The 22,301-nt window shown below is 38.6% G+C and overlaps 2 protein-coding genes across 4 annotated transcripts in view; one reads left to right on the top strand and one right to left on the bottom strand.

Moving 5' to 3' along the window:
• TM7SF3 (transmembrane 7 superfamily member 3) overlaps positions 1-14,293 on the top strand; it is a 47,064-nt gene extending 32,771 nt beyond the window's left edge. The window contains exons 7-12 of the mRNA XM_025400912.1: positions 2,628-2,714; positions 4,847-4,927; positions 5,555-5,707; positions 9,211-9,308; positions 9,901-10,063; positions 11,639-14,293. Of these exons, the coding sequence (XP_025256697.1) occupies positions 2,628-2,714; positions 4,847-4,927; positions 5,555-5,707; positions 9,211-9,308; positions 9,901-10,063; positions 11,639-11,901 (845 nt within the window). The 3' untranslated portion in view covers positions 11,902-14,293. The remainder of the gene's footprint in view (positions 1-2,627; positions 2,715-4,846; positions 4,928-5,554; positions 5,708-9,210; positions 9,309-9,900; positions 10,064-11,638) is intronic.
• Positions 14,294-19,278: 4,985 nt separating this feature from the next.
• The window catches only part of FGFR1OP2 (FGFR1 oncogene partner 2), a 28,515-nt gene continuing 25,492 nt past the window's right edge, over positions 19,279-22,301 (bottom strand). For 2 of the 3 annotated variants that reach the window (XM_025400914.1, XM_025400915.1), the window contains one exon: positions 19,279-21,298. In XM_025400914.1, coding sequence (XP_025256699.1) covers positions 21,161-21,298 — 138 coding nt within the window. In that variant the 3' untranslated portion in view covers positions 19,279-21,160. The remainder of the gene's footprint in view (positions 21,299-22,301) is intronic. The other variant, XM_025400916.1, reaches the window with a different exon arrangement.

Genomic DNA, 22,301 nt, shown 5'->3' with positions numbered 1-22,301 from the left:
CACCACCATGCCCTGCTGATTTTTCGCATTTTTAGTAGAGACCTGACCAACCATGTTGGCCAGGTTGGTCTTGAACTCATGACCTCAGGTGATCTGCCCTTGGCCTCCCAAAGTCCTGGGACTACAGGTGTATGCCACCTCGCCTGGCTAATTTTTGTATTTTTAGTTGAGACAGGAGTTTACCATGTTGGCCAGGCTGGTCTTGAACTCCTGGACTCAAGTGATCCACCCGCCTCAGCCTCCCAAAGTGCTGGGATTACAGGTGTGAGCCACTGCGCCTGGCCCTGTATTTTTAACCCATGAACTGAAGTATCTCGGTTCCCCCATTTCTTTCCCTTGAACCCTCCATACAAAAGCCGCTTCTAAATAGAAAGCCCCCCAGGCCTGTCTCTCTCTCTTAGGCTTAGGAGACAGAGAGCTCTGAGCCAGTTGTTCTTCCCGCCCAAAGTTGAACCTTCCTAGTGATGTTGGTTCTATTTTTACTCTCATTTTCACAATTGATGAGTACTTGGGTGCTTTTCCTGAGCTTGGAATAGGAAGGCTATATCCATATTGCCTCCTAACTAAAATCTTGCCCTGTGGTTCATAACCCTTAGCAATACTGTCATAGTTAAAGACACTTTAACCTTCGACTTGCTCCTGTCTTAGTCTATTCACTCCTTTCGTTCCCCAAAGTGACTGCCTGTTTTATGTCTTGTTTTATCGTAGATTCTGCTTTTGATGAAAACTTCCATACCCTCTCACTTTACTTGTATACTTGTTTCTCTCCTTCCTTCCTGGTATTGTGATAAGGGATTTAGTTCCCCTGTAATGTTATGGAAGAATATCTAACTGTGTCTTAGTTTTTATTGGGTTGGAAGACCTTGCTGTCTTGGTGATTATACTTGCTGAAGAGTTCCACGGGATTTTCGTTTGAGAAAATCATCCCAGCGAATTTAATGGTTTTGGTGTAAAACTTAAATTCTAGAACGATAGTCAACCACAGGTCTGAAATAAACAGAATGTGGTGTTTTTATCTTTCGTTTAATGTTTCTGGGGTTTTTTTGTTTGTTTGTTTTTTGTTTTTTGAGATGGAGTCTGGCTGTGACACCTGGGCTGGAGTGCAATGGCCTGATCTTGGCTCGCTGCAACCTCTGCTTCCCGGGTTCAAGCAATTCTCCTGCCTCGGCCTCCGGAATAGCTGGGACTACAGGCATGTGTCACCAGGCCTGGCTAATTTTTGTATTTTTAGTAGAGATGGGGGGGGTCTCACCATGTTGGCCAGGCTGGTCTCCTGACCTCAAGTGATCGCCCACCTCGGCCTCCCAAAGTGCTGGGATTACAGGTGTGAGCCACTGCGTGCAGCCATCGTTTAATCTTTCTTATGGGCTCCTTATTCTCAGAAAAGCTGATATGTAGGCATATACTATCGCCTGTGAATTCTGCTCTTCTGTCTTGTGTTTCTTATTTTACTGTATGTCTTCATGGTTTCTCCATTCTGAACACTGTTAGGCATTTTATGTATTTTGATTTGTAGCAACCTTGTTATATTTTAGCATGAGATTGTATAGATGTTTTGGTTTTTCATTCAGGGATTATTTTCTTGCATTTATCTCTGAGGAGTCATGGAGTCATGATGGTGGGTGATGAATTTAGTGAGCATATTTTTCTCGTCAGTAAACTAAATGATACCATGCTTCATCATTGGTTGTAATGCAACATTTTTCTCCAAGGCAATATATATAATTGAGAAGACTGGTAGTAGTTTGTGTATGTGTGACTTACACGTGTAATACATGTTTTTAAATTGTGCGTTTTGGTTTAAATTTTTTATTGTGAAAAACTTCAGCGAACCTCCATATACCAATTATCCAGCCTTAACAATTTTGATTTATGGCCATTATCTTGTTTCAGCTGTGCTCTACCTGCTTCTCTGCCTCTCCACCTCATCACCCTCCTTTATCACTTGATAATTTTAAAGCAAATCCCTGGTCATCATGTTACTCACAAATATTTCAGTATGTATGCCTTAAAGATAAGCACTTAAAAAATAGAACCACAGTGTCATTAACATAATTTTCATTTTAAAATATTGAAAATATTTCATTAATAGCATCAGATTAACAGCCAGAGTTTGCTTCTGGAGTCATCTCAATTGTTTTCCACAGTTTGTTTGAATCGGGTTTCAGATGAGATCTATACATAGTATTTAGTTGATGTATCTTTTAAATCTCTTTTAACCTGTATTTTCCCTCCATCTCCCCCACCGCCTCCTCCCCACTCCCCGCCACCTTTTGTCCATGCAGTTTATTTTTTGAAGAAACAGGATTATTTGTTCTAGGAACACTCTCTCTCTCTTTCTCTCCACTCTACCCAGGAATATGTCATAGGAAGTGTTCCATACCTCTTTCAGCAAGCATATATTGTCTGGATTCTCTTTTTGTTATAGCAGCAGTTGTTGATATTGATTGTCTACATAGGTTCATTCATTAGGGGTGGCAAGGGTATTTTAAAGATAAATTTGTAACATACATGTATGGGATAAATTATGTCAGTTCACTTAGCTTTTTTGATGAAGGCGTTCTAGAAATATTAATACAAAGTATCAAATTGGATGTATTATCCACTAAATTTTCATTATTTTGTAGGAAGAGTGTCTTCCAAAGTGTTCTTCACTCTTTTCGCCCTGCTTGGTTTCTTCATTTGTTTCTTTGGACACAGATTCTGGAAAACAGGTATTATGTCCAATGTAGTTGCTGTTTCCATTTTGCGGTCTTTTCTCTTTAATGTTGCCGGGGAATGACCTGTGAGGAGAGTAAGCACTTATTTATCTCTATTATCTTCATAGATTTGTAGCTGGGGTCTGTAGTCATGAGTCTACTGAGTTGTACTGCATTTTTATTTTTTTCTCTTCTCCCTACAGTGGAGTATAACCTTCTCATTAACAGGGGAATACAATTATGCAGTGAATTTTATCAGCTGCTAGATCTGTTAGGTGACTAAAGATAACCAAGATTAGATATTGGTTGTCAGGGTCAGGCTCAGTGGCTCATGCCTGTAATCCCAGCACTTTGGGAAACTGAGGTGAGGACTATGTGGGGCCAGGAGTTTGAGACCAGTCTAGGCAACATAGTGAGATGCCTTCTCTACCAAAAAAAGAAAAGTTGGGGCTGGGTGTGGTGGCTCACACCTGTAATCCCAGCACTTTGGGAGGCTGAGGCAGGCAGATTACTTGAGCTTAGGAGTTTGAGACCAACCTGGGTAACTCGGTGAGACCCTGTCTCTCCCAAAAATACAAAAAAATAGCCAGGCTTGATGGTGTGTGCCTGTAGTCCCTGCTACATGGGGAGGCTGAGGTGGGAGGATTGCTTAAGCCTGGGAGATGGAGGTTGCAGTGAGCCAAGATGGTGCCACTGCACTCCAGCCTGGATGACAGTGAGATTCTGTCTCAAAAAAAAAAAAAAAAGTTGGTTGTCTTTGTAAAAATATGTGTGGATTGTGGTGATGGCAATTGACTTGGTTTCGCACGAATCAGGCTATGGGGCTGCAGTGTATAGTGAGTTTCAAATGTCTGCTCAGACCTGAGAGATTCAGATGCCAAAGGGAACGCCAGCATCTACATCCGTGAAACACATTGAAGAACTGGGATGTAAATCATGCTCACTGAATTGGTTTGAATTATTTGGGCTGCCTTTTATGTAAGTGATGTTTTTGATTACTAAAAAATCCTTATTTAATCAACAAGGTGTATAACTGAGAATCAAGGTAGCTCAACTGTAATCCTGATCTAATAAAGCTCTTTAAACTTGTCTCAAATTGTTTGAAATAGCAACTCCTTTCCTGCTGTTATGACACTTTTTTTTATTAATTGGGAAGAGAGTATTGTGAAGAATATATAATATCTCAACATGTAGATTGATTCTGTAACAAAGAACTTAGTTGCTAAGCTGTGGTCTCAAAGTTATCACTAGCTGTTTTTTTTCTTTTTGAAGAGATGGAGTCTCACCGTGTCTCCTAGGCTGGAGTGCAGTGTAGTGGCTGTTCACAGGTACAATCATAGTGCACTACAGCCTCAAATTCCTAGCCTTAAGTGATCCTCCCACCTCAGCCTCCCAAGTAGCTGAGACTACAGGCACAAGCCACCATGCCCCACTCTGGGTTTTTTTGATACGTTGATATGTATCATTTTATATTTATTGAAACTGAGATACAGTACAAGTATTACCAAGAACAACTGTGAAGAATTTAAGAAAATAGGTAGAGCTGTGGCCTCCATGATCAGGATTAGGCTTATTTGTGGGAACAAAGTTATCTGTATGCTTGCATTACCAGCTGTTTTAATGGATGAAGGTAATGATTGATCATTCTAAACAGGATAGGATGAATTAAAAGAAGATATAAAAGTTATATTTTGCTTTGGAACAGTTTGGGTTTCTTTTACCTTTTACGTTTTGTTTTTACTTACAAAACTATTAAAATGTGTAATTTCATACCAGACACACGTGACAAAGTGCTATTCTTGTTTTAAGCAGAAAAAATAAATATATTAAAATGAGCTATGAAATGAACAAATAACCATTTAACAATGGAAACTGACCTATATACAAGAAAGTGTATCCTGTAGTTAGTACTTCAATATTGTATCTGTTTAATAATAACTACTCCCATGACTGCTGAATTTCTTCTGCCTTTCAGATGTTTTTTTTCCTCTGAATGCCGTAACATGTAAATTCCAGGAGCTTAAGCATGTATTTGTAGATTAAGCATGTATTTGTAGATTAACTATTTAAATTGCACTGTAAAAAGAGTGCCTAACCATAGCTTTTGTTGTTTTGCTTTTTTCCTTTCCTGGTGGTTTGCCACTTAGAATTATTCTTCATAGGCTTTATCATAATGGGATTCTTCTTTTACATACTGATTACAAGACTGACACCTATCAAGTATGATGGTAAGTGAAAATTATATAGTTTAACTGGGTATTCAAGAAGGCAGGTGCTGTGTTTTACTTTACCTTTCCTTCTACAGTTTGGCCTGCATTGTGTGTGACAGCCTGTTACGCGTATAAAATAATGGTCCACCTAGGCTCTGAACACCTTTTCTGAACTACTCATTCAGACCTTCTGGGTTTTTAATCTGTATGGTGAATTCCTTGGTACTTAGGGAAAGGAGGATCCATGTTGATTATAGACCTGTGTTCTGGTTATGTGATATGTTGAAGATAGGAGATGTACAGCAAGCAAAATGTTGAGGTTTTCTTTACCTGAAAACAGAAACCCCCCTGCCCCATTACATTTGAAAGAATACTTGTCACCTTTTCCTTCTCAATCCCAATTTATTGACAAGCCAAGCCTGTCACTGGTCCTGTGAGGTTTAGCTCCCTGGCTAATTTCCTTGTCTCAGCCCAGACCCCTCCCTAGAGAGGGTTGCTCAATGCTGGCTTCGTGGCGCCACTGAAGAGCCCTCGGTGCCTGACCTACAGAAAGCTGAAGCTGGCGTTGGTAACGGTATTGTATGTCTAAGGCATGCAGTTGGAAGTACTGCCGGTGATCCAGCAGTTCATCCTCTCTCTGTGCAGTGCATCTGATTCTGACAGCTGTCGCTGGAAGCGTCGGTGGGATGTTCTTGGTAGCTGTGTGGTGGCGATTTGGAATCCTCTCGATCTGCATGCTCTGTGTTGGACTAGTGCTGGGGTTCCTCATCTCATCAGTGACTTTCTTTACTCCACTGGGTAAGCAATAAGTAACTGATGCTTTGTGTGTTTGAGTCACTGTTTGAATACTGCCTAATTGGATTTGCATCCTGGAGTGGCGTTGCATGTCAATGCTGCTTCTGTGGAGTTCTGCAGATGCATTGATGGTGTGACACTTTCAGACAGCACCCATACCAGTAAAAGTCCCTGCTTCCTCAAAGGCACATTAGATGAAATATAGAAGGTCTTTAGAGGTAGCTTTGTATCTGTTTGTTGTGTTAAGGGGTGTGTGTTTATTAGAAATAATGGAGGTAAAGGGGCACTGCTCTGATGGCGGCTGAGTTGGGGAACCTGGTACTTTGTTTCTGGTCTTGTACCCTCAACTTCCACTCCCACCCTTTGCCAAACCCCAGGTGTCCCTGAGGTACTTAATCACCCTGGGGCAGTAGCACAGGGATGGTTCTGGGGTTTTTTGGTGTTTTTTAAAAAAGTAATTCAATTGCTATCAGTTTTTAAAATCTGGTTAACTTATAAGTTAACTTTCTTTGCCATTGTTTAATAATTTACATTTCCTGATTGTTGTCAAAAACAAAGTATCTGCACTCAAAAGTATTCTATTTGGCTGTTTCCTTTCTGTGACAGTGTTCTTAAAACACTAGAATAAAGTTGATGGGACTTTAGATATAAAAATAGCCATTTCATGAGACTGTCAACTCTATAGAGAATGCAGGATATAATGGAGTACAAGTCATGTGTCCCTTATCTCCCTGGAGATTTTTTTTTTCTAAGACTACAGAGAATTGACAACCTGTGTTTACTGTCTAAAGCCCTTTGTTCTGACTTTAGCAAACCTAGAGGCAAGCATATTCCTTCTGGCCCTGCTACAGGTAGCCTTTTATCTGGATAGTCTGATGAAAAGCAGTGTTGTGTAGGCTCAGCTAAATGACAGATTCACATGGGGATGTTTTGGAAAATACAGATTCAAGGCTCTACCCAAGATGTGCTAAATAAAATACTACCTAATGACTGGGCATGGTGGCTCATGCCTATAATCCCAGCACTTTGGGAGACCAAGTGGGAGGATTACTTGAGCTCGAGTTTGAGACCAGCCTGGGCAACATAGTGAGTCCCCATCTCTACTGGAAAAAAAAAAAAATAGCCAGGTGTTGTAGTGCACGCCCGTGGGCTCAGCTACCCTGGGAGGCTGAGGCTAGAGGATGCTTGAACCTGAGAGGTTGAGGCTGCAGTGAGCTATCATGGTGCCACTGCACTCCGGCCTGGGCGACTGAACAAGACTCTGTCTCAAAACAAAACAAAAAGACCACAAAAACCAACTATTACTTAATGGGCTTCCCCGCTTTCGTTAATGCTTAGAGGATGGAGGGATGATAGGTTAGAATTTCTATTAATTTAATGTACTTTTCATGAGTTGAATGAGCATAAATTATACAGTCAGGAAAAAACCCTCTATATGCATTCTGGCTCTGTCACTAGTTCTCTTTCTAGCTTATAACCTTGGACAAGGTATTGAAACTTTGTTCCATCATCTGTGAAACGATCTGATAGGATAGATGTGAGGAATGAGAAAACAGAAGTAAAGAGGTCTCTTAATTTTCATCTTTATAAAAGTCTAGAGCAGTTGTCTCTAAACTTTTTGACATACTATTCCTATTGTTAAAAATTATTTTAGCGTATTCCCTTTATATATGTTTATTTATGAACTATCTCATAGCTCAAGGACAGAGTGATCATCTCCTCACTGCTAGTGGGTGCAAACCCATATTTTTATTTTTTAGAGACAGGATCTCTTTATGTCACCCATGCTGGACTGCAGTGACACTATCATAGCTCACTGCAACCTCAAACTCCAAGGCTCAAGCCATCCTCTTACCTCAGCCTCCCAAGTAGCTGGGACTACAGGTGTGTGCTGCCATACCTGCTAATTTTTTATTTTTAGTTGAGACAGAGTTTCACTGTTGCCTACGGTGGTCTTAAACTGGGCTCAGGCAGCCCTCCCACCTTGGTCTCCCAAAGTGTTGTTATTACAGGCTTGAGCCACTGCACGTGACCTACATACACACACACGAAATATATATATATATATATATATATTTTTTTTTTTTTTTTTTCCCCGTGAGACAAAGTCTCACTCTGTCTCTCTGGGTAGAGTGCAGTGGTGCAGTCTTGGTTCACTGCACCCTCCACCTCCCGAGTTCAAGTGATTTTCCTGCCTCAGCCTCCCGAGTAGCTGGGACTACAGGTATGCACTACCACGTCCAGCTACTTTTTATATTTTTAGTAGAAATGGGGTTTCTCCATATTGGCGAGGCTGGTCTCAAACTCCTGACCTCAAGTGATCTGCTCGCCTCAGCCTCCCAAAGTATTGGGATTACAGGTGTGAGCCACCATGCCCGGCCAGGAGGCCTATGCATATTTTTAAGCATAAGCATTTGAAAAATATTTGGCTGACCGCTACAATCTGATTAGATTGTTAGTTTTCACCTTATGTGGGAAGCAATGAGCTTATTCTCAGAAAGGGTCCGTTCTTCATATGCATACATCATAACTGTTTTTAATACCTAGATTTCTTGAAAGCCTTTTAAAAAAAAGCCATGTATGTATTTTGTGAAGGTGAATTTATAGTTAAACTAGAGAATATAATCTGTAAGTTCACCTCAATGGCATGTTGCTGTTGGCTTCAGAGAATATGGAGTCTCAAGGTCCAATCCTGTAGCCGAGGGACTCCCACTCTTCCACTCTGACCTGGATATGTAGGTCTTGAGGCATGGGGCCATTTACAGATGGACTGAACGGTGGTGCCAGTGTCAGTATTAAACAGCAGTCAGGCTATTCGTGCTTTTTAAACTTAATTTATAAAGAGGAGTTCTTATATATTTGTTTTGGGTCAGCCTAAGTTGTGCAGCATTTTAGAGTCCAGCAGCAGGAGAAGGGTTTAGGAAGAGCAGATGGTTGGTTGGTTCCTCTTTCCTGATACGTGAGGAAATCACACGTCACAGTGTGCAGTGGCATGACAGGACATGCTTTGATGGTAAAAATCTGTTAAGTGGATTTGCTGTTTACATTGGGTTCATGGCTTAACTTCTTAACTTTGAATGCCTTTTATTTATATTTTTTTATTTTGCAGTACGAAATCATGAAGTCAGAAATGTAGAGCTAACGGGTGATTTAGAGCTTGGAGATATAATTCAATGTCGTTTTGAGGGTTAGGAAACTGAGGCTCAAGTTCATAGAGCTAGTGAATGGAAGAGCTTGGGCTATTCCAGTCTCTTCTAAATGATTGTTAATAAATGTGCAGAGCATTGACCTGCTTGATTCCCCCCACCCACTTTCTAGAACACATCCTTCAAAGAAGATTGTATTCACAGTTAAATGAAGAAAATTAGAATTCATTTCTAGTTGCCAACATATTCCCTGGTTGTTACTTTAAGCCTTTGAAGTATATGTGTGTTCATATGTTCCAAGAAACTAAATCTAACTTGGTAAAGCTGTTGTTTACTCTTAGTTTCTTTTTGCTTTTTCAGGAAACCTAAAGATTTTTCATGATGATGGTGTATTCTGGGTCACTTTCTCTTGCATAGCTATCCTCATTCCAGTAGTTTTCATGGGCTGCCTAAGAATAGTAAGTGTTTCATCAAAAGTTAGATTTATTCATTATGTTAACCTGTGTTCAGCTGATCACTTATTTCATCATTTTGCATGTTTACTGGGGAGGGCTGTGTTATCTGTATCAGATGATTGCTTCTAAATAGCCTTGTTACTATGAAAGCAAAGGAAATTCTATTTATGATTACCACATGGTGTTTGGCTTTCCCCCCCCCATCAAATGGAGCATCCCAGTCCGTATGCTTTTAAGTGGGAGCAGAGAAGGTAGTGCTTACTCTAGTACACCAACCCGATGGGTCATTAGTTTCAGCTGGCTTCAGAAGAGTGATTCTTCCTCTAATTAGATTTTATTGTTGAAGTTCCTTCACAGGGAAGATGTTTTCCATAGTATTTGGATAAGCTGAACTGTGTTTTAAGAACTCATATGGATGTTGAAGGTTGTTTTCAGTTTATCTTTCCAGGGAACTTCTGTTCAGCTCTGAGTGGGTCTGGTCCCTTTTCATGCCTGAGGGAGCAGATGTGATTTCCTGTGACTGAAGCCAGTGGAGGGTTACAAACTATGTTTGTTCTACCACGGATGATGCCTAAACGCTTCCACTCTTCCACAGCTGAACATACTGACCTGTGGAGTCATTGGCTCCTATTCGGTGGTTTTAGCCGTTGGCAGTTACTTGTCCACAAGCCTTTCCTACATCACTTTGAATGTACTCAAGAGAGCGCTCAACAAGGATTTCCACAGAGCTTTCACAAATGTGCCTTTTCAAACTAATGGTAAGACCCTTAAATCCAAAAACCAGTGTGACAGCACAGTAGGAGTCTTGACCCACCTCTGCTAACCAGAGCACTTGGAGACTAAATTTAAAGAAAGTCAACTGGGACAAAAGGAGGGAACACAGCATAACAACGCTGTGAGAACCCTCCGTGATGATAACTTAGGATCGTGGGAGCAAAGCATTTAAAATTTTAAGATGAAGATAAAAATCTACTCAATGAATTTCCTTAAGAAATTTCCAAGATTATTTAGGTTTACCTGGTCATTCTCAGTGGGGAGAAAAATGCTGACAGTAAAGACATTTGACACTTATGGGTGGGGATGGAATGAGGGATGGGAATGACAACCTGATTGAATTTTAAGTTATTCCCTTGTTTCCCTCCTTTAATGAAGCATGCAGTTTGCTAGTTGAAAGAGTTTTTAATTAGTAAGCATGTAGTTTCCCTCACTTGTAAGATTCTATCCATTACAGATTTTCTATAAATTTTTTGAAGAAAAAAATGACTGCCACATGAATTGTTCAGATTGTAAGATACGTTGACTTCAGAAATGTTGAAGTGTGGAGAGTGAAAAAGCATGTCTTAGAATTGAAGATATATTGCGTAAGCACAATTGTGATTGTTGCGATTTTATTTTAGGGCAAATCTTTCCCTCTACCATCCAGAGCTTTCCCTTTGGATAAGAGGTTGATGGTAGAGACCTCCAAATCCTCGAAAACCTTAAAACTCTTGCAAATTTTAAGTACCAGACAGTGTTTTGCCAAGCCTTTTACTAGAAGCTGAGTACTGGCCGGGCGCGGTGGCTTAGCCTGTAATCCCAGCACTTTGGGAGGCCGAGGTGGGTGGATCACGAGGTCAGGAGATCGAGACCATCCTGGCTAACACGGTGAAACCCCATCTCCACTAAAAATACAAAAAATTAGCCAGGCGTGGTGGTGGGTACCTGTAGTCCCAGCTACTTGGGAGGCTGAGGTAGGAGAATGGTGTGAACCCGGGAGACAGAGCTTGCAGTGAGCCAAGAGCACGCCACTGTACTCTAGCCTGGGCGACAGAGCGAGACTCTATCTCAAAAAAACAAAACAAAACAAAAAACAGTACAATTGGTTGAATCTTTTCATGCACTCCTATACCTACACTGTGAGTGCAGTAGGGCCCCATATGGAGTGGAATGGGAAAGAAATGAGCATGGTGGCATCTGATGTTCCATGACGTACATATGTGAAGTATAACTAGATCACTGCCTTCCTCCCTGAATTCCCTCTGAAAAAACACACAACCAAATGTGGGTACTTGTTACATAATGTTGGAAGGCCAAGGATCCAAACAACTGATTTTTTTACAACCTGTCTGGACTTTCAAATGCCTGTAATAGAAAAATCGTAGTTTCAAAAATAAGACTGTGGCTTCCCCACTGATTCCTTGGTTTGTAAGTGAGGAACTACATATGTGTTTGGACTAACTCACCAGGAAGTCTGTTAGAAAGGAAGATACAGATTTAGTCCATGAAGGGTTGTGTTATTATGTTAGATTTTAAAATACTAGAGTTCAAACTGTACTTTTTCTACTGTTTTTTAGACTTTATTATCCTGGCAGTATGGGGCATGCTGGCTGTAAGTGGAATTACATTACAGATTCGAAGAGAGAGAGGACGACCATTCTTCCCTCCCCACCCATACAAGTTATGGAAGCAAGAGAGAGAGCGCCGAGTTACGAACATTCTGGACCCTAGCTACCACATTCCTCCGCTGAGAGAGAGGCTCTATGGCCGATTAACTCAGATCAAAGAGCTCTTCCAGAAGGAGCAGCCAGCTGGAGAGAGAACGCCCCTGCTTCTGTAGATGTCCAGGGGTTTGGTTAGTGTGCCTCAGCTTTGGAGTTCATGCCTGGAGTGATTCAGCAGTCTCTGGTGCAAGTCTAATAAGAGATCAGGCATATAGATCTGTGCTTTGCATAATATTATGGTGCCCTTATTGATATATGGTAAGGGTATACTAGGGGATTAGGATGATTCTAAGAGAATGAGAAAGATGGCCAAAAGGTTGGTGGTAGGGAGGCTTTTCCTTATTTCCAAATACTTGAGAAATTACCTTTTGGTTTACAAATCTACGATCAACTTATTCCATTAAATAGATACATTTAAAAAATTAAAAACTGATTCTCCTACAGAGCCCTGGTGTTTCTTTTTATAACCCCTTGAAACAAGTCTCTCACCTGAGTTTGTCTGAACTTTTGGAGGGAGTTTATTATTGAGTCTTTATTTGTGACAGTATTTGGACATTTAGGGATTTGATACTTAGGCCTTTGAATTTTAGAATACAAAAAGAGAAGCAGGCCAGGCATGGTGGCTCACACCTGTAATCGCAATTCTGGGAAGCCAAGGTGGGAGTATCGCTTGAGTCCAGGAGTTTGAGACCAACATGGGCAACACGACAAGACCCCATCTCTACAAAAAAATTAAAAAATTAGCCAGGCATGGTGGCATGTGCCTACTCCCAGCTCCCAAGGAGACTGAGATAGAAGGATCTCTTGAGCCCTGAAGATTGAGGCTACAATAAGCCACTGCACTCCAGCTTGGGTGACAGAGACCCTATCTCAAAAAGCAAAAGAAAAAAACAAAAGCAACTTATTTTCTTACTAAAAGCAGTCTGATTACTTAGTTGCATGTCCTTCTTAGTATCATACATTATCCAAAAGTTACCCTTTTGTTTAAAAATTTTTAAATCGTGATAAAATACACATAAAATTTACCTTCTTATTCATGTTTAAGTGTACAATTCAGGAGGTTCCCTTTGTTTTTGCCTTTTATGGCTTAAAATGGTCATTGAAATAGCTAAATTATTATTTGAAAATAGGCCAATTTATATAGATAATAGAATTTTACAAGGGTGATTTATTTATATTCCAAATAAAGGCGCCCCCTATTTTTCAAGGCCTTTTAAAATACTGTCAACGGGTGATCTTTAACTGCATTAGATGACATATGGCTTATGTTTGTTTTTAGGAAATAACCCCCACCTTAATCAATATTGCCTACCGGGTGCGGTGGCTCATGCCTATAATCGCAGCATTTTGGGAGGTCAAGGTGAATGGATCACCTGGGGTCAGGAGTTCAAGACCAGCCTGGCCAACATAGTGGTCTCTACTATATTCTAGTATAGTAGAATATATACTCCTATACCCCATCTCTACTAAAAATACAAAAATTAGCTGGGCATTGTAATGCAGGTGCCTGTAATCCCAGCTACTCAGGAGGCTGAGGCAGGAGAATTGCTTGAACCCAGGAGGCAGAGGTTGCAGTGAGCCAAGATCATGCCACTGCACTCCAGCCTGGGCAACAGAGTGAGACTCTGTCTCAAAATAAATAAATAAATAAATAAATAGATAAGTCTATATTGCCATTAATAAGAACACCTTAGAAAAATTTGTACTTCATAGTTCTTTCTGCTCAGTTAGCTGTGTTAGCATTAGTATAAAATATAACTCTTAATAATTTCTTTTCTGTACAAAGCCTTTGTACAGAAAGGCTTCATCCTTAAAGTGATGAGGGTGGAGTCAAAAAGGATTCAGGCGTTTAGAGGAGCTGCTTTTCATTAGGACCTTGGAGAGTCCCCTCAGTTTTGACACCCTTGTTTCACCACAAGAAAGCACCCGACACCCTGGGTTGCATACTTACTACTCAGGGGCTTTCCCCCCAGCTTTCAGAGCACTAAATTATTGTGAGCTGGTGCCTCTGCAGGCCTGAGTATTAGGGTTGGTGAACGCTGTTGCATACACATTTGTGAGTTAACCACTATTTAAATGATGCTGCTTTTTAAAGTTTTTTCAAAGTACAATAGATTTTTGAAGTTTCAGGTAACTGGAAAAATCTTTAACTTTTAAGTGTTTGGGGCAGGATAAAACAATATACAAAATATAAAACAATTTTTGCTTTGAAAAATTCAATGCAGGTGACCATTTACTGCTTATTCTGTAATGCTTACTGTCTATAACTAACTTCAGTAACACTGAAACTTGATGAAAAGTTTTTTTAAATTATTTACTGTAGGAACAAAGTTATATGGAATGTTTGTGAGTTGGTTTCTATACCATCTGAATGTACTGCCAGTGAAGACTGTAAAGACACAACACACTATTTTGGAGGGAGGATACAAATTGTTTAAAATTTTTCATAATTTGTGAATGATAAAAAGTTTGTATAGTTTTTATAATAAATCCCTATTTTGAAAAAAATGCTAAAAAGCTTCATTAAATACTTTCATAAATTTTTTCAGATTATATTTGTACAATAGCAACAAGACACAAGGAATTTCATAGCTATAAAAAAGTTATTTAATATGGGCAAACAATATAGTTCTTCATTTTTAAAAAATCACAAAGATAATTAACAGGAAGTGAAACCTGGGGCAATGTGTTAAAAGATTAATTTGGTGTTATTAGCACTTCAGGTGTGTCAAACTAAAGAAAAGTAGTAGTTTATAGGAAACGCTGTTGAACTGTTCTTTAAAATGTTTTCAGAAATTTCTGAAAATTTTATCTGCTATAGGTTAGCTACCAGATTGCCAAACCATACTAGGTATATTGTACCACAGGCCAGTTGAGTTTTCTGTAGCAGGTGAAATAGAAAACTGATTCCAACAAAGAAATTGCTAGAATATTAAACCTTCAAAGGACTTTAGAGATCATGTTCACTGACCTCTTTATTTAATACCTGAGGAAATTCTTAAATTAATGATATGAAGTCACAGAGTTATCAAGAAGTAACAGTGCTCAGACCAAAACTGGGATGCCTGACTCCCTATCCAAATGTACTTTACACTCGTCATGATGAAGATGTAAAGCACCAGGTATTTTCTATTTTCTTCTGCTGACGAATTGATAGGATGTTTCTAATATAAATATTACTTTTTATTGTTCTTTTTGAAAATTACTAATTTTACACAGTGATAGCATGTTTTTCCAAGCTAATTCTCTGAAGTAATGGACCATTTATTTCAAATGATTGGTACATAATATTTAAAATTTCCAATATCCGTATCTCCACAGCATCACCTGTAGAAACTTGGTCCAAAGTTCACTCCTAGGTGATGTACTTAATAACTGTTAGTACCATTCATTCAAACCCAGAGTTCTTGGCTCTAATTTCCTGAGAACAGGGACTTGCCCTAAGGCACAGCCCCTCATTGTACCCCAGCCCTTGTTGGGAGGGCAGCTATCTATGGTTTTCTGATAGACTAAGCTGTGCCCCCCAACAAATTTATATGTCGAATCCCTAACACCCAGTACCTCAGAATGTGACCTTATTTGGAGATGGGGCCTTTAAAGAGGTTCCAAATTAAATTGAGACTATTAGAGTGGGTCCTAATCCAATCTGACTAGTGTCTTTGTAAGAAGGGGAGATTAGGGCACAGAAACACCAGGTGCATGTGCTCACAGGGGAAAGACAGTGTGAAGAACAACAAGAAGGTAGCCATCTGCAAGCAGAGGAAACCATCCCTGCTGGCACCTTGGTCATGAACTTCCAGCCTCCAGAACTGTGAGAAACGTATTTCTGTTGTTTAAGCCATTCAGTCAGTGGTATTTTGTTATGTCAAAAGAATTCACGTTGCAAACCTTTTTACCCTGATTGTTGATTGAAATGCCTCTTGGCAATTTGGCCATTGTATTTGCAAGGACCACTCTTTATGAAATTGACACAAAGAGGGGCTTAAGTTAGTGGGAACTCTGGACTTACCCAGGGACTACCATGTAATCATTACACTGGAGAGGCTGGTAGGTCTGGATCAAGCTTAAGATTTTTTTAAAAATTGTTATACAGGAGTGGTGTGGTGGCTCACACCTGTAATCCCAGCACTTTGAGAGGCCGAGGCAGGCAGATTACTTTAAGTCAGAAGTTCCAGACCAGCCTGGCCAACATGGTGAAACCCTATCTCTACTATATTATATATATATATATAAATAAATGAGCCAGGCATGATGGCACACACCTGTCAGCTACCTGGGAGGCTGAGGTGGAAGAATCACTTGAACCCAGAGGGTGAAGGCTGCAGTGAGCCAAGATTGCACTATTGCACTCCAGCCTGGGCAACAAAGCAAGACACTGTCTCAAAAAAATACATAAAAATTATATATATATGATAGTGAGACTTTGACTTATATCTCACATTCACTCATTAAATATTTGTTGAGTTCCTGTATGCCAGGCAATGCCTTAAGCACTAGGAGATGGAAAACACAGGCATGGTCTTTGCTGTCTGGGACTGGAGTGAAGTGAGACAGATACGAAAACAGTTACACAAGATGTATACTATGCAATGAAAATGTATAATGGGGTAAGGGTAGAAAGTGGGATGCCAGGGAAGGAGTCCTTGAGGAGGTGACATTCCGGCTGAAACTTGGAGGTTGAGTAGGAGTAGCCAAAAGTATGTCCCGTGTAGGAGGGGGAGTATTAACAGAAGCCTCAAGACCTCCCCTTCTCATTGTGGAGAGCTATAAAACCAACACATGCCAATTGTAACCTTGGGTCTGCAACCTAAGTTTAACTCTTAAAACCCAAGTTTTGTTAAATCTCACACTGACAATGCTGATAACAAGGTTATCTTCCCATGTACAGAATAAGGATGAGACAAGATCAACCACTCTTCTGCCTACCCTGAGACAGATGGATAATTGAGTCTTTACTACCTTTTTCAGTTTACCTTATCTTATATGAAACATAGATTTACTGAGCATTAATCAGAGCCTCACAAGAAGGTAATCATTTGCCTCACTGCCTAACCCCTCTCCCTTTTCCCTCCTCACTCTCTCCCGTAAATAATGAGTTTCGAAAACCCTATTTAGAAAGCTCAGGTCACAGATGCTCATGTGACTTGCATTTTTTCCCTGGCATGTCTTTAAACTTTGGCTCAATAAACCTGATTTATCAAAGACACTTGCCTCAGTCACTTTTTTTGGTTAACAAGTTTTCTGATTCACAAGAAACTTATGACCTCTAGGAAGACAAGAGGCTGTAGGAAGAGGTTTACTCTGAATTGCAAATTTTTTACTGTGCTAGATTTTTAAGTGTACATTTATTTTTTCATTTAAAAAATAAAACATGACCTAACAAACTTCTGGGAATTTGCATGCTAGAAATTACAATGAATAAAGGTATGTATATGGATGTTTACTGCAGCATTATTTTATGTTAAACTTTGCAAACTAAATAGCCATCAATTGGGGGAATTGATGAATAAATTACAACTCCATAATGGTAGCTACAAAATGCTTGATTTACAGGCATCAGAAACTGACTGGCTAAACCATACAATTAGCTGGAAGAATACTGATGCTGTTTGTTTCAGGACATTTCCCTGTATGCATCTGATTTTTACATATTTGTAATTATATATGTAATTTATGTTAAGCTTTTTAATGCAAATTTAGGTACTTTTTTCTTCCTGTTGCTAGCATCTTCAAGCCAGAGTGTAATCAACTGTATTGAGTGGATACTGATACTTAACTATTCCCCTACTGTAGGATATTTAGGTTGACTCCAGTTTGTATACCTTAACACTACCATAATGTAGCTTTGATCAGGGGTAGCAGTGGAGGAGAGAAATGGTTGGATTCTGATATATTTGGAAGGAAGAGCCAACAACAGGATTTGCTGATGAACAGGATGCATGGTATGAGAAAGTGGAGTCAAAGTTGCCTCCTAGGTTTTTGGCCTTAGCAACTCAAAGGATGGAGTTGTCATCAAGCAGGATGGGAAAGAGTGTGGAGAGGTTCTGGGAGATCTGGAGTTTGGCTTTAGACATCTTAAGCTTAAAATGTCTCTTTGACAGTCACAGCTGCATGAATCTGGGATGAGAGGTCTATGCTGGAACTGAATTTAGCAGCCATCAAGCATAGAGGTGGTATTTAATCATGAGACTGGGGGAGATCACCAAAGTGAGTAGAGATACTGCACAGAATAGGTATAAGGACTGAGCCCAATGGCTCTCTAATGTTAAGAGGTCAGAGAGAAGAAACAAAGGAGACTGAGGAGCAGCCAGTGAGGTAAAAGGAAAATGTCTCCTCAAATTCCAATTAGAAATTATCTTCATCAGTATTTTACTAAAAAATGTTCTATTTCACTCTGACAATGAAAAAAGGTAGTGACCACCAAGATTAAGTTATGGATCTATGATCTTCCATTTTTCATTGAAGCAATTTCTTTTTTTTTTGAGATGGAGTTTCACTATCATTGCCCAGGCTAGAGTGCAATGGCACAGTCTCGGCTCACTGCAACCTCTGCTTCCCAGGTTCAAGCGATTCTCCTGCCTCAACCTCCCGAGTAGCTGAGATTACAGGCACCCGCCACCACCCCCAGCTAACTTTTTGTATTTTTAGTAGAGACAGGGTTTACCATGTTGGCTAGGCTGGTCTTCGAGATCACTCCTGACCTCAAGTGATCCACCCCTCTTGGCGTCCCAAAGTGCTGAGATTACAGGGAAGCAATTTATTTCTATAAAATCTTAGAAGTCACCTTGATATTGAAGAATATAAAATTAGAGCAGAAATTATCTGTGAGGTTATAAATAATTGGTTTTTAAGAGCTGTTCTTTCTTATATAAAATAAAAAATATAGTTGATAGATGATAAATAAATGATGTCTTAAGTTTCCTAGGGTTACTGTAACAAATTACCACAGGCTGGGTGAATGAAAACAACAGAAACTTATTTCCTCACAGTTCTGGAGGCCAGAAGTCTGAAATCAAACAGGCTTGGTCCTTTCTGGAGGCCGTGAATAACCCATTCCATGCCTCTTGCAGCTTCTGGTGGTGACTAGCAGTCCCTGCGTAATTCACTGCCTCTGTCCTCATGCAGCTATGTCTGTGTTTCATATCTCCTTCTCTCTTATTATAAGGACACTAGTCACTGGGTTTGGAGCCTACCCTAAATCCAGGGTAATTATATCATAAGATCCCCTAATGACATCTGTAAAGACTATTTCCAAATATGGTCACCTTCCCAGGTGTATCAGGTTAGGACTCAGACTTAACCTTCTAGGGGACATGACTCAACCTACTACAGATTTTAAGAAATTCTGCAGGATCCCACACTAAGAAGCTGCTAATTCCTAAGGCATACAGATAGAGGTCGCTGCTTTGTAGTAAGAAGAGACAAAAGACCTTAAAATTAAACCATATATAAGAATAAATGTAAGCACTTTTCAAATTAAATTGGGGACCATACCAATTTTAATCACTCATCTTTAATTATAAAATAGGTTCCTATACAGTACATACCTCAAACATAAACTTAAGGTTCTGTTTAACAATAACCAAAAAAAAAGATGGAAAAGTGTCACTAAATAACAAAGTAAATGTCTTTTTAAACATGAAGACCTTAAATTCATATCCAAGCAAAAAGACCAGTAAATTAATCCAACTTGTTTACAAAAATAATTATTTATCAAGCAATCTTTTATAGCAGAGCTGCCTCAATGAACTGCCTCAGACTTAATCTCAATTGTGTAGCTTATTTTGTTTCTTTATTATCAGGGATAAAAAGTATCTGAATGAATGTGTCATTAAATTAAGGGATACTTTCCCAAAAACAATAAAAAAGTTTCAAAATAAAAACTTGTCATTTATTTATAAAATATCAAATAAGGCCTCTGACTGAAAAAAGAAATCTATGTCATGTTTGGGCCATTAGCCCTTTTCTATTCAATCAGTCTCATCGACCCCACTCACCCCAAACTTAAGATAAAAAAATTCTAAAGTGTAGTTTTAAATTTTACCAATATACGAAATTATACATACAATTACCATATAAAGTAATATTTAACAAATTATATACTCAAAGTATAATTTTGTCTTAATATGTATTCAACATAAATAAGTACAATATATTTAATCATGTTTGACACTCTTCTTTTATCCCTTTTTAATATAATCACCACAACATAAGAAAATTTAGGTTTCAAATGATGTCAAAGCACATTTCTGCATCTGGTGGTTTTTTTAAAAATTTACATATTTGACATTTTAAAAGACAACAGAAACAAATCCACAGATTACTCCACCTCTACCCCACTTTCAGCTGAAAGGTTTTAAGAAAAAAGTTACAGGTTATGAAGACCAGATGGAGCTTAAAAACAGATCCAGAATTTTTTTTTTGAAATTTTAATTTACCTTTTTTTTTGTATCTCAAGAATACTTAAAGAAAAAAAAAGGGTTATATGAGCCAGAGGAATTCCCAATTCACTTTGAAATTACCATACCTATCTTGCTATATCAAACATTTCGAGTCTGTTGACTAAATGAACTACATAATATCCTTAAAAATCAGCCAGAGAAGAGAAAAACAAATCTCATCTTCTTTATCAACTTTGAACCAAAACTTATCCTTTTAAAGTAGTTTAACCTACTAAATATATCTATTATAAGATCTTCTTTCTTAGAAAGTAGTATTCCTTCTTTTTCATTCCTGAAATGATATTTCTTACACTTAAACTAAGTTATGGACAATTGTTAGCTAAGTATCAGTTATGGTAAATTGCTAAAATTAAATTATCTGTTTAAGGTACATATAACACATTCCTATAGCCTTTAAAACTAAATTTTCTTTCACAAAAATTTAAATAACTGTGAAAGTAGGCAATCACTAGAAGTCTCATGGTACATAAACTTTTTATTAACTTTGACGCCAAATAAGAAGGATGAAATTTAGGATACAAATCTTCCGTTCACAAAACAGTGGCAAAAATTTATATTTTTAAATTGGTATAATTTATGAATTCTCAAACATTTATTGGGAATATTCAAGTTTACCTAATTAATCACCCAGAAAGCCAGCAGTACTGCCAAAAGCTCTTGGTATATTCAGTAGTCACTGTGAAAACCTTTCATTTCTCTACCAACTAGCAATGGCTCAGTTTCTATTTTCCAATTATGTTTTGGAATAAAGTCTATGACCATTAACTATGCATTTTTTTGTTGCTATCTCATAGCCAGTGCACTGTACATATTTACAGAGAAAAAAATAAAGGATTGAATTTTCTGTCCATTCATTCATTCACTTATTTGACCATTTGGAGTCATGTAAGAAGCTCACAGACTCAGAAGCTCTTCAGCTCTTCCTCAGACTCAAGTCACTGTTGGTCACTAATGCTGACAAAGAAGTACTTTCCGATGCGTCGTCTTTCCTTAGGTTCAAAAATGATTCTCGAGTTATTTGAAGGATCTCTCTCAAGCCTTTGTTTTCTTGCTATAAGAAGGCAAGCAAAAACAAAAATGCAGTCACCATCTACGAGGTAGCTACAACAGCACAAACATATGTTAGGAAAAACTAAACATATGAAAGTATAACAAATAAGCAAGTTCTGTAATTGGTATTAATCTACTCAATGATATATGCAGTTGGCAACTTGAATCTAAAGAACACTTATGCAGCTAGGAATTGTGTTCAACATCTTCCACCACTGCAAAGCCTTCTAATTAAGCAGCTACAATTGTAAGTAGAAGCTCAGAAATTGCCTTATTTTACAATCACATTAGAGATGAAGACAATAACATCTAGATTTATTTTTATTTAAACTTACAAAGCCAGTGAATAGGCTAGAATCTCTCAGTACTTTTTGGTATTTTTATTACTTTCCATGATAGCACAGAATGCAGGACAAGTTTATCTCACTGGTATTTGAGAGCAGCAGAGTAAGGGTAGCTGATGATATTTTTCAAGAAGGAAAGTAAGTGACCAAATCTGGCACTGGTAAGTAACTTTACTTTCCGGCCTCCTTTTGGTTAGTTACTGTAAAAATATTTGTAGACATTTAACAATAACCTTTCATAATTTATTCTCTATCACTGTCTTTCTAAATTTTAGTACTCACTTTCTAAATTCAGTCTCACTTTCTAAATTTTAGTACTCTAAAACAGATTCCCCACCATGATTTCAAAATGAAGCTCTTAAAGCATAAAAGTCTATTGTACTGATTTCAGTTATTCAGAGACTGGTACTTTCACTATCACAAAATAAAGGACAGATGAGACAAAGGTTTTTAGAATCCCCAGAAAAAGTAAGAATGCCCCTAAATATTTGTGGATTAAAAAAAATTGCCCTGTATCACTATGATCTCAAATAGAATAAACAAAATTTTAAAAATTACTCAATTGAAGAAGTACATTCACTTCATAAGATAAGCAATATAGGATCAAACATCAATTTTCTACATTACTGATATATTGTAAATTACTAATAATCCGAGATT

Source organism: Theropithecus gelada, chromosome 11, assembly GCF_003255815.1.
Source record: "Theropithecus gelada isolate Dixy chromosome 11, Tgel_1.0, whole genome shotgun sequence".
In the NCBI taxonomy this organism is placed as follows: domain Eukaryota; kingdom Metazoa; phylum Chordata; class Mammalia; order Primates; family Cercopithecidae; genus Theropithecus; species Theropithecus gelada.
Note: the sequence above shows the minus strand (reverse complement) of the source record. Positions and strands in the feature narration are given on the sequence as shown.